This window comes from Vanessa tameamea, chromosome 12, assembly GCF_037043105.1.
Source record: "Vanessa tameamea isolate UH-Manoa-2023 chromosome 12, ilVanTame1 primary haplotype, whole genome shotgun sequence".
In the NCBI taxonomy this organism is placed as follows: domain Eukaryota; kingdom Metazoa; phylum Arthropoda; class Insecta; order Lepidoptera; family Nymphalidae; genus Vanessa; species Vanessa tameamea.
The window spans coordinates 807833-819735 of NC_087320.1; the positions used below are offsets into that span (position 1 = coordinate 807833).

General features: G+C 33.3%; 3 protein-coding genes across 4 annotated transcripts in view; 1 reads left to right on the plus strand and 2 right to left on the minus strand.

The window, feature by feature from the left end:
• Positions 1 to 11903, plus strand: part of LOC113402449 (uncharacterized) — a 35392-nt gene that overhangs the window by 19186 nt on the left and 4303 nt on the right. For both annotated transcript variants that reach the window (XM_026642708.2, XM_064216507.1), the window contains exons 6-8: positions 11174 to 11299; positions 11426 to 11569; positions 11677 to 11784. In XM_026642708.2, the coding sequence (XP_026498493.2) occupies positions 11174 to 11299; positions 11426 to 11569; positions 11677 to 11784 (378 nt within the window). The remainder of the gene's footprint in view (positions 1 to 11173; positions 11300 to 11425; positions 11570 to 11676; positions 11785 to 11903) is intronic.
• Positions 1282 to 5521, minus strand: LOC135193559 (uncharacterized). The gene is made up of 6 exons (XM_064216549.1): positions 5503 to 5521; positions 4423 to 4490; positions 3783 to 3889; positions 2648 to 2726; positions 2133 to 2201; positions 1282 to 1359 (listed from the first exon to the last, which is right to left on the minus strand). The coding sequence occupies exons 1-6, from the start codon at positions 5519 to 5521 to the stop codon at positions 1282 to 1284; spliced, it is 420 nt and encodes a 139-aa protein (XP_064072619.1).
• On the minus strand, positions 6368 to 10064 carry LOC113402450 (uncharacterized). Its single transcript, XM_026642710.2, has 5 exons — positions 9897 to 10064; positions 9181 to 9401; positions 8728 to 8806; positions 7510 to 7578; positions 6368 to 6726 (listed from the first exon to the last, which is right to left on the minus strand). The coding sequence occupies exons 1-5, from the start codon at positions 9948 to 9950 to the stop codon at positions 6403 to 6405; spliced, it is 747 nt and encodes a 248-aa protein (XP_026498495.2). The 5' UTR covers positions 9951 to 10064; the 3' UTR covers positions 6368 to 6402.

Sequence of the window (11903 nt, forward strand, 5' to 3'; positions counted from 1 at the left end):
ACAGTTAATCAAAACAAGATTAGTACTCATTGAGATTTTTATATTATTATTTCGGAAAGGTAAAGCCAATGCCACCTCATGGTATATGGCTTCCTTTGGCCATAGTCGCTGGCACTCTAGGAAATATGCACGGGAACCACGCCAACCAACCGTGACCTCTAAGACGTCATATCCCTTGTGCCTGTAACTACTGGCTCAGTCACTCTGAAACAGTATTCCTGTTTGATGGTTTATAACTAGGAAGTGCGTATTATAATCTATAATAAAGTTATCGAAATATAAATAAAGTATCGTTTTACTAGTTCTAATATTATAATGAAAGTGAGTTAAGTGGATGTTAAGGAATTTTGTATATAATCTTAGATTTTATTTACATGACTTTAAATATATCAATTTACCAGAAATTTGGTAGAAAAAGCACTATTCTGCTATATCGAACAAATTGTACGTCATCTTGGCCAATTGTGAACCGAGTTTCATGAGTTTTTTTAATCAATAAGACTCGAGATAGTTGCGGGTAGTCCAATTTTAATTTAAAAAGGATATAAAACATGTGGACTTTTCTGTCGAATGTCGATTGTGAAACAATTTTAATAATTATTTTTTTGGTCAAAAATGTTTATAAATATGAATAAACTATTTTAAAAATTTAATTCATTCATTTCTTCAAAAAACTACAAACAACAATTAGTAGGTATGTGAACCTGTTGGTGGACGGGCAAATGGTACATCTGGTTGAATGTGGTCAACCTCGAGAGATGTTATGTCTCTTGTGCCTGTAGTTATACTGGCTCATTCAACCTACAAACCGGAACTCAACAATATGTAACAAGTATTTATGTTTGCAAATAGACTTATAGGACATAAGTCCAGAACTTTCTATCTATAACTAAACACTTATATATTACATAACGATATAATAAATACAATTAAATAATAGTCGTAAAATGACTCGCCAATAAAAATGCCAAAATATGAGGTGGATTCCAGAGACGTCCGACACTCATGCCGATCAAAGTCGTGCAAATTTCTCAATATCTTGATTAAAAATAGCCGTACAGAAATACGACGCGCAATACCAGTATCGGCTAGGAGTGTTTACGATATAGACACTATAAAAAATATTTTATAGCTGTTGAAGTTTACATTATTTTTTAACATGCAATTTAGAAATATAAAGTGTATTATAAAATTTCTATTTATTTTGAAATCACAGCACAATTTATTATCTTATTAATGATAATTGAATTTGATACAATTATAAATATATATAATATCATTTTAAACAGTGTTTTTCTTAAAGCATTTTCTTGAACATTTGCAAATGGGTCGTGTACGTCCATCTTCTCCTGGACCAATCTAAAAACATACAAAAAGTATTCTAATAATAACATAAAACTAAATGTAATCTCGTCCATTAAATATTGGCATTTACCTACATTTATACTTGTCTCCGTGTCTCTATCAAACCGTGCAATATTTGCCAGAATTAATTGAGGAATTTAAGCCGTATTGCTTACGGATATTGCAACTGTCTAATTGACGCATACCATTTTTTATTTAATTCTATATATCATGTCCATACATATAACGTACTATTTACTATTCACAGTCCTCTCCAATCCATAAGTAACCAATGGTAGCTTCTAATTGACGCTTCGTAGACAATACTACTATCCGACTGCAAAACCACAGGAACAATAGTATCGTTGGTTCATCTAACTTATAAATACTTATTACTTCCTACGCTTCTCGAGTTGAAATCCCAGGCTGAGCCAATAAAAGCATTGGGTTTTATCGTTATTATTTAACGACCCTGACAGTAGCAACCCTGAATTTGGAGACAACTTGATCCTATGCCTGGACTCTTTCCGGTATTTCGGATTTGCCACGCCACCGGGTTATGATTTTACGAGATTATGACAGAGTATCACAACTTCACAAATAATGAGGCAAGTTATTTTTAAATCTTATCTTTAAAAAGTATACTATTATTTAGATCATAAAATATTGTGGCATTCGTATTAGTCGATTCCATACAGGATATAAAAGTATAATATAAAACCTACTTGAATAAAGTATATTTAGTGTTGATTTTCATAATAAAGTTTTTATTAACTTACAGAATTTACCTCACTATCCTTACAACAAATTGACTGATACAAGTCGCCACCGTCCAAGTTATTCAAGATATTGTAGAACTGAAAATAAAACCATAGATTTATTGAGATATTTATTCTATTGTAAAATTTATTGTACGCAAGCACACAAAGGCACTTTCATAATCCGACGGGACGGCTGAAGGGAAAGATTTGAAGCGCAGAACGAATGGGTTTACGTGCTTTCCGAGGTACAACAGTGTAAGCACTGCTGACTGCGGACTTCAAGCTAATACGTAACAGTTTTTATTGATTCGACCTTGTGATTGAATCTAAGACAGGATCTGCGGCTTTATAGGGCACTAAAATTACTCGAAAAGATATACATTTTTTTTTATTGAAGACGCTAAATAACATTAGTTATTCAATTTTTGTTTAGGAAATGACTTAAAAGTAATACATCAATAATTAAGAATAATAATAAAATGTTTTATTATAGCCAATTCTAGCTTAATGTACCTAAAATGTAACACACATAATTACTATACCTTTAGTTTAGCTTCATATAGCAGAACGAACGTTTTCCTCACCATTACCTCTGTAACTTCCTTTGTTTTGGTAAAAAATCTGAATATAAATAATTACTCATTAGAATACTTATATTAATAAGTAATGCCTTCAAAACAGACTTACTCAAAACGATGCTGCGATAAAACTGAACATCGACAACTGTCGAGACAAAAATGTTCATAATTTATTCGCTTACGAACTACATTTTAATATTATCGGTTCACTATTGTAAAAAGCGCACGTCAAAATTTATACACGCGCAGAGTCGACTAAAGTATACTCAGAGTGCCTTCGCCTTCAATGATCTGCACGTATAACATAACGATTCATTCAGGATACTGTTGGGATTGCGTATATGTTTGCTAAAGCCCGTGTTCGACTTCTGTACCGTCTATGTAATGCGCGGAATTTCTAACGGTATCCTAAATACATTGATGCAGGCAACGGATAACCCAATTGTTAAACATTGGGGACAACTTCATCTAGGTACTCGTTGTTTTAGACCCCTTATGTGAGCTAAATGATAATTAATATATCCATGCTCACATATTTTTTAAGCTTGTAAATAACACTATGGATTATTATCAGTACGAGTGCCGCACGTGCTTATAATAGTACGTGAGATGACAAATATAAAAATAAAGACAGCAATAAAGTACCAATTAGAACAAATTTGTTAATTCACGCCGATAATTATTTAACGTGACGTGGCTCGCCTTTGCGAGCGAACAGATATTTGCTTGATTCATATTTATGGGCACTAGCTGTTTATCGCGGCTTCAATTAAATATTAAGCTTTAAATGTGATGAACATAATCATCAGTTCTAATTCACACAGATCTCATATACGATGTAAAGCTACCAGTGGCAGGCCTCCTGTGTCGGCCCTGCTACCACCACCATCTAATACAAACCAGGTTTTGTTTCAAGTTTAAAAAGTGTGTCAGCCGATGTAATAACGGACACAAAACACATAACATTTTCATTCGCATGGTTCCCGTATACAACAGTACCGATGTCTATAGACCATATAAGACAGACCATAAGATATAATTACATTGGAATTACCGCGTGGTTATTAATTATTTATTTCGTATATAGAATGAAACTAACTTCACTGCCTCGATATAGAAGTCACACAAACAGACCATCGGGACATTTTGTTTTAGAGCTGTATTTGTACTTCTGCATACTTCGTACGGATCGCCGAGCGGGAAAAACTGAAATATAGTTATTAATATTAATAAAGAGATTACTTAGTTTATTTCTATGTAGGGGGTGATGTGTCTATGCTATAGAGTATAAATATTTTAATTTTTTTTGAGTTCTTTAACTAATTGTAAGAATATACAGTTATACAAAGATGGTTCAATGATTAAAACACGTGAATCGTAATTACGCTTACTCGGGGTTGAGAACAAGCCCCAATTACTTAACGTAACATTAATGTGCTAGATTAATGTTTTTATCTATTACATCTCGAGCTAGGCGTGGACGCAAGACATCGTAAGGTATCCTCCGATCTTAATTAGAGCGGCTATGTGTATTTAGCTCCACACCTCGCAATGAGAGGACATCTGACCCACACATACTAAACAGCTGAATTTGAATACGAGGTTGCAAAAAACTGTTTCCTTTTAAGATAGATATATAATTCTCCTTTCTACATAACTCTTCTATGACTTTAGCCACACGTTTAAAAATAACACTGACATTTAAAACTGTGTCTGACGACGATAAAATTACAACTTACCAGCATAGAAATCGCCCCGACTGCAACAACCACAGTCTTCAATACACAAAAAGTCGGACATGAACGTACTGAAAATATTTAAAATATATTTAAATACATATAAAACGAGCATATTATAGATGCGAAAGTAACTCTGTCTGTTACTCTTTCACGGCCTAAGCAATGGATTGACCTCGATGCTATGAAAAAAGCTCGAACCCCAAGGAAGGTCTTAGGTTCTTTTTTGTGCCTAACATCTGACTATCAACCCCTAAACGGCGAGCGAGGCCGCTGGCAATACTTCCTATTTAATAAGTAAGGATTACTTGAAGTTGTACAGCGTGTAAAGAGTTACAAACAGGACAGAAAGCTCTCTATAATTTCGTAATTAAAGCATACTTTTCATATTATCATGTTTACTGATGCTGAAATATGATTAGGTTTCTCTTATTGGTAGTTTGACGTCCACAGGACGCCCTTAGGACGTTCATCTCGCTGGATGCTCACACGGTTATTCGTTTTGTTGGCTGAATCTTAGCATAACTCAACCACTGACGCCGTCGTCAGCAACGCGCAATTTAGAAAATATGAACATTCGAAGGAAGACAAAAACACAATTTGGTGAATCATAATCAATATTATCAAATAATTGACAGGCGGAAAATGTTTGCTGATACAGTACACAACGACATAGTTGCATCTTCACTTTAAGATGTAATAAAGATGGATTAAAACCACAATAATTGGCCTTAAAGCCTCTTTTAAAATATAAAGCTATACTATGATATACTATATATTAATACTACTAGCTATAAATTTAATTTTTATAAACATTTAAGGTATTGCGCTATCAGTATTCACACAAGGACCATTAAAAAGTCAACTGTATAACATTATGTAGGCACTCACAGTAGCAAAAAGATTTTACAAGTGATAAATACTTTTTAACAACGATAACAAAACCTTGTAAGGGCGACATATTCTGCCAAATTGTCTGCCACGTATATCAAAGACATGCTTTTTAACGTCATAGAATGTTGTTGTTGCAGAGTTGTCAAGTATCAAGATTACGTGGTATTTGATAGTTTCTATATTACTAACCTCCGTGAGTACAATCCATGATTACTACTGTGTTGTTTACACTTGATTCGACATTATTTGTATTTTTATTTACTTGTAAATTTTGCTATTTGTGATACTTAAGGGTTACGCTTTCATTTCACACAAATATAGTAAAATTTCTGTCATTATTGTGACAGATTTTTTTGAGCAAGTTTATTAAAAAAGGCTGCATTTTAAGATAAGCCTCCTTGTTTATATATTTGCTTGTTTTTGCAAAAGTCCATAAGTTAAAACCTAAAATTGTATTTGACCGAGGGGAGGTTGATAAGTAATTATTAGTACTTTAAAAATTAAAAATGATTTACAGATTTCTTCCTCGGCTATTATATTTAGCTGATAGCTCTATATCTAACAAATCGGGTTTGTATCTACATCAGTCAAAGATCGTTTTTGACTAGCGAATAAATCTTAATAATCTTTGACTAAATCGTAGTAAAAAACTACTTTTCCCGCTAACTTCATATCGCATCGGCTGCACAGATAATAAATAACGAATAAATGTGGGGTTTCTCAATTGTAAAACCACACATGCATTTCTCAAAAGTTCGTTATAACTAACGTTGAGCGTTTAATGCTAGATGGTGTTTAAACGATTTTTAACTTACCGTATATCAAATTTTATATTATAATTTTATTTAAAAAAAGAAACATAAATAGAAAGAATAATATAACGTATCGTTGTTTGTTTTAATCGGAATTTATTTTTATACATTAAGACCTTTTGCTAGTAATAACGATACATCTTTTTTTACCACTAATACAACTTTTATATTATATAAGTATATAAGTACACAACTTCATTCGGGAAATTATTAAAGGAAACAATTTTATCGCCAGTTACAGATTAAATAAAAATAATGTATTTAACCCTTTACATTTTTAATTCTTTTTCTGGCGTGGACACGTACCCAAACAAGTTTTACCCTTTTCAATACATCTGGAACAATTACTTTGAATTTGTTCGGATTCCGTCGAACTTTTCGCGGGTATATTTGTGTCAGAAAATACTAGACTTAGTGCTGTACTTTCGGATGTCCTGGAACTGGCCGCTTCGTACTTATTATCTATTCTTTCGGACTTCTTCGGAAATGTGATCGTCGTAGGCTTTGGCGCGTTCTTGACAATTTTCTCTATCTCATTTTCCTCTTTTGTTGGAACAAAGCTTATATTGCCTGTTGAATTATATCGGCTAACTGGCAACAGCTAAAAAAATATTATTATTTTTCTTTAAATCAACTTCTTAAATAAATAAAAATAAGATTATAAATGATTGAATATTTTATAAACGATAACCTCAAACTCATAATAAAATCAGTCAGTGCATACAAGATAAACAAACTCTCTTATTTTCGTAATCAATCAAAAATTAGATATCTTTGATACAGATCGATCTATTCACTCAGAAAGGCGCACGTTCCATATCCACGTTAAATAATTATCCACATGCATTTGTATGAGAGACTGACGCTCATGCTATGCGTCGACTACGAGTACAGACAGCAAAAAAAATATTATATTTGATATTTAAATTTTATATATTGTATACATGTCATATACATACATTAGGGATATAAAAAGTACTCAAAGTATATACTTTACTTGGTGGTAGGGCTGTGTGCAAGCCCGTCTTGGTAGGTACCACCCACTCATCAGACACTCTACTCTAGTATTGTTGTGTTCCGGTTTGAAGGGTGAGTGAGCCAGTGTAACTACAGGCACAAGGGACGTAAGATCTTAGTTTCCAAGGTTGGTGGCGCATTGGTGATGTAAGGTATGGTTAATATTTCTTACATCGCCATTGTCTATGGGCGGTGGTGACCACTTACCATCAGGTGGCCCATTTGCTCGGCCGCCTACCGATATCACAAAAACAAAAAGACGAAGAGGCTTTTACTCGAGAAGCCAAAAATGGAATCAAGTAATCAATGATTTATTGAACGGTTAATACAATATTTATGTAATAATAAACACATTCAAATGTATCACCTGAGGTTGTCTCTGGCAAGTAACGTTGCAGCGCATCACTTGGTCTACATAATTGAAGAAGTCAATCAACTGGAAAACATAAATACATAACCATCTACACTATTACAAATGCGAAAGTAACTCTGTCCCTCTAAGCGGTTACACTAAGCAAGCTTGAACCCCAAGGAACTATAGCCCACTTTTGTATACCTAAAACTTCCCAAGAAAACTATTATGAAAAATAGTTTCATTTGAGGCGTTTTGCGAAAGACTCTCTTATTTATAGTATCAGCTAACAGTTTCCAAAAGTATGTTTAGCTTTGGATATACATATATCTTCGACAATATATGAAATTATTATTCACAAGACATTTCTCGTACACACGTAAGTTTTAAATTGTATTATTATAATAACTATTAAGTTACTTTTCTAATCAAAGACAGTGAGATTTAGACATGGACACTTTAAGTCTTTTTAATGATATCTCTAACTACGTATGTTATGTGCTTAAATTTGAAGTGAATGCAATACGACCGACGAATCTACCGCCTTACCCTCGGTAGTCACCATGTCAAAGTTTTAAAGCTAAAATGTATGTATAAAGACTTAACTTTCATTTTCTTAAAACGTTTTAATTATGCGATTTCCTTCTGTCTATATTTAATTATATATCTTACTTGTACCACACACTTTTACATATTCTACCGTGAAACAGCAATACTCAGTATCGCTGCGGTCTGGTTTGAATAGTGGGTGAGCCAGTGTACAGGCACAGAGGACATAACATCTTAGTTCCCACAGTTGGCGATTGGCGATGTAAGGAATGGTGAATAGCTGTTACAGCCCCAATGTCTTTGTATCCACTTCTTACTTCATAAAAATATATATATATATATATTTCATAAAAAAATATATATCATTAATGAATGATTAAAATTTGATTTTATATTTTATATAGGTTAGTTTGGTTTATATAAACTATAGAAAAAAAAAATTTTTTGAAGGTCAATGTTGTTTACACTTTCAAAGACGCATCACTTAGAATGTTACCCACATCAGATATTAATTTTAAGCGCTTAGTGATTAGTTGATGGTGTACCTTTTTAATAAATAAATAAACGACCAACTACCACACTAGACTATATATGTGCGCTTCTACAAATACATCTTTGGAAATCCAAATCGTATCAACTCTGTCAGCAAAGGGGACACAAAAGTCGACAAGGAACAACTCTCACCGTTTTGACCAAATCATAATAACAATCCGACATAAATTCAATCGTTTGAGTGTAAATATTCGTGGCCGGACTACAGGTCCTGAAATCATATTAAAGTCTCATTATCATATTAAAGTACTCATATAAACGTCCTCAAAGCTATGGAAGTGCCTCATTAGTGAAGTCTGTAACTTCAAACCTCTTAGACTGTCGAACTGCTATATCTAGTTACTCTTCAATGAAATCTAAGTAGCACCCCTGAAGTTTGGAAGGAAGTAGTATTTATATTTTCCATACATTTACAATAATACAATAGTAATATTAAAATCAAGCTAGGGTTATAGCTTTGTGTGTTATCAAATAGTTTATATTATATTGACGTTTTACCCAGTTTTTTCACTATACATAAGAAGTAGATGACAGATAGACTTAGTCTAGTCTAATCTAATTAAGTAACATTCTCCAACTACTAACCTAAGAACATTTTCAACGAGTTCGCACGGACAGGATTCGCACACGCAAACAGTACTCGAGCCATTGTGCAGGGTAGTCGACTCGGTGTTCTGGCCCGTGACTAGGCCACTCAATCCACTGAACCCACTGTACTCACTCTGACGACATGACAGTCTACACGTGCCGGACCAGATTTGTTGGATAGCTGACGCGGTCGCCGTAAACTCTCTGTTATGATTTCTCTGAAATGAATCTTAGTAACTTTTATATCTAAGACGATGGTAGCTCTATCGATGATTTTTTATGGACAAAACTAGTGGTCGATACTGGAACACAATAATAATTGAACATTTGAAGACAACGTATAGGAATTAGACCGTTAGAATTGTTTACTCCTCTGTTAATAAATACACATCGTGTTATTATCGAGGTTTAGCCCCTTTTTGCTACCAAACAATAAATATATTAAGGAGAGATAATTGATTGGATAGGAATTGTTTATTAATAATAATAATATTTAATAAAAGCCGTATAAAAAATCCTCTAATTTGTTTCAATTAAATTATAATGACACTTTATCGTAACGCGTTTTGTTATAGGAGTCAACGATTTTTAATTATACGCCATTCAAGCGTTATTTTTTTCTATATTATTTAAGAATAAAATGAAAGTTATTATTTATTCTTTTTCAATATTAACAGTAAAACGAAATATACATTTTCTAAAATAGTACTTACGTAAGCATAGTAAACTGATAGAAGTATCAAAACAATAACTAAATTTGCAACCATTTGATATAAATTTCAATGATCTATACAACATAACTGCTGGTTAACCTGCGAAAATATATAATTAAATATGAAAAAATATAAAGTTATATATCTATATCATATATGTTAAGTAAACAAAGGTGGTACTTAGGCAGATGTACTGTAAGAATCAAGTCATAGTTTTTAGCAAATTAAGGCTTTCGAAGCAAATATTCCGATATTGAAACCTGCAACGAGTCAGCATCATGGCAGCAACTAAGGTTTTATGACTCTCTGGCTAAATTTATGATTTCATTAATTTTATATCTTTTTATAACTATTAATAAGTCTCCATAATTAATGGTAAGAGAAGGTCCCAAATAAATACAATCACTCCACTGCGAAGACACTACTTTCCAACCCAAGATAAAACACTTTAAGCAAATTAGTGCTCTTGCGACAAATTATTAACTTACTGCAAATTGAAATCTTGTAATAGATCGATAAACTGAAAATCTAAAGCATGCGTTAAAATTGTGTGTTTTGTATTTAAATATGTGAGCAAGTATCCCAGTAAGTCCAGCCGTCCTAGAAGATGCTATGCAAAAGTCTAGTGTCTCATCTCCGCTGATAACCTGTCCATGTTCGCACCAATTTATGCCGCTATCGGTTTAGGGCTCAAACGCTTTAACTGGTTTAAATTTTGTTTATATGAAATATTTATAATACAATTATTTTATTTAATAGCGGCCATGACAGTAATTCTATTACATTTTTGTGAATAAGTATTGTAAGTTATATTCTGAAAAATTATGTCGGTTGACAGACTGACTTTAGACAAACATCATCATTGTTTTTGACGCTTGAATTGATGTTACACACTAACTAAAATAATTTAACCTAAGGCTGTTTACATACTGTGACGTAAAAGACACGTCACTTGATGAACTCCGTGTGAAATAATGAACTAATAGTAAAAAATATAAGGTTGTGGCGCGACTCACACTCTGACACGATAATTGATGAAACACTTGGGACGTTTACACGTGAAGACATAAGCAACCTTAATGTAATAGCCCGTTTTATAAAGTTTTATCGTTTAGTATTATTATTAATGAAAAATATGCAGACAATAATAATATGTTAATGGTTTATTATTATTTCTGTTCTCTTCCGCCAAGTGGTGCTTTGAACAAGGACCGATATTAGCTGAAATATTTTAATTTACGTTCTTAATTACCAAAAAAATCTTTATGTTATTTCAGACACAGAGGGTGTAAGCAGCGGTTGCGAGGCGAGCGGCGTGCGGGAGGAGATAGCGAGGGACTACGCCGCCTTGCAGTCGCGTCTGCGCAGAGAATTCTCTGATAGACGTGGCAAGCTATATGCTAGTGAGTTTTATCCATTATTTTTATCTAATTGCATTCGATCAATGATTAAATTTATGGTTGACAGAATGGGCAGCCCTTGAGATTTATTTTCATTCACTGGAGTCATCATCCCTTGATTAATTTTAGCGTCAAGACCTGTAGCGACGGAAGAGCAATTATCAGCGGATTTCAGAAAGAAGCTCACAGAATGGCAGAGATTGAAAGGTGTAAGACAGCCACCTCCTGTTCCAGCTCGTCAGGACCTGAGCGATGATTTTCTTAAGAGATGGGGTAATACGATAAACAAAAAAAAATTAATAATATGACATTGATTGTATTATTTTTTTTTTGCTAGATTTTGTATATCACTTTAATTCCATACAATTATATAATTCCAGATGCATGGAAACGAATGAAAGAAACGAATTCAGTACCTGCGTGGGAAGAAGAAGCCAAACCTGACGAAGTGTTGGTACAAACTTCTACAGGACTCTTCAAATTCCAAGGTACTTGGTATATTTTGTATTCATTTCGCAAAATAACGAAAATTGATCTTAGTGTAGAAATGACCATTCAGAATAAAGAAAACTAAATCAGAGCGTGGTAACTCTTAGCTAAGTATTAT

Excerpts from the sequence above, each read along its gene's own strand:
- LOC135193559 (XM_064216549.1), bottom strand. Across the intron at positions 2,727-3,782 it reads TTCTATATCGAGGCAGTGAA|ATTTTTTACCAAAACAAAGG; the intron begins GTTAGTTTCATT and ends ATTTATATTCAG. Across the intron at positions 2,202-2,647 it reads TATATGAAGCTAAACTAAAG|TTCTACAATATCTTGAATAA; the intron begins GTATAGTAATTA and ends TTTTATTTTCAG.
- LOC113402450 (XM_026642710.2), bottom strand. The coding sequence starts at position 9,950 with ATGGTTGCAAATTTAGTTATTGTTTTGATACTTCTATCAGTTTACTAT. Across the intron at positions 7,579-8,727 it reads ATTATGATTTGGTCAAAACG|TTGATTGACTTCTTCAATTA; the intron begins GTGAGAGTTGTT and ends TATGTTTTCCAG. Across the intron at positions 6,727-7,509 it reads CTTGCCAGAGACAACCTCAG|CTGTTGCCAGTTAGCCGATA; the intron begins GTGATACATTTG and ends ATATTTTTTTAG.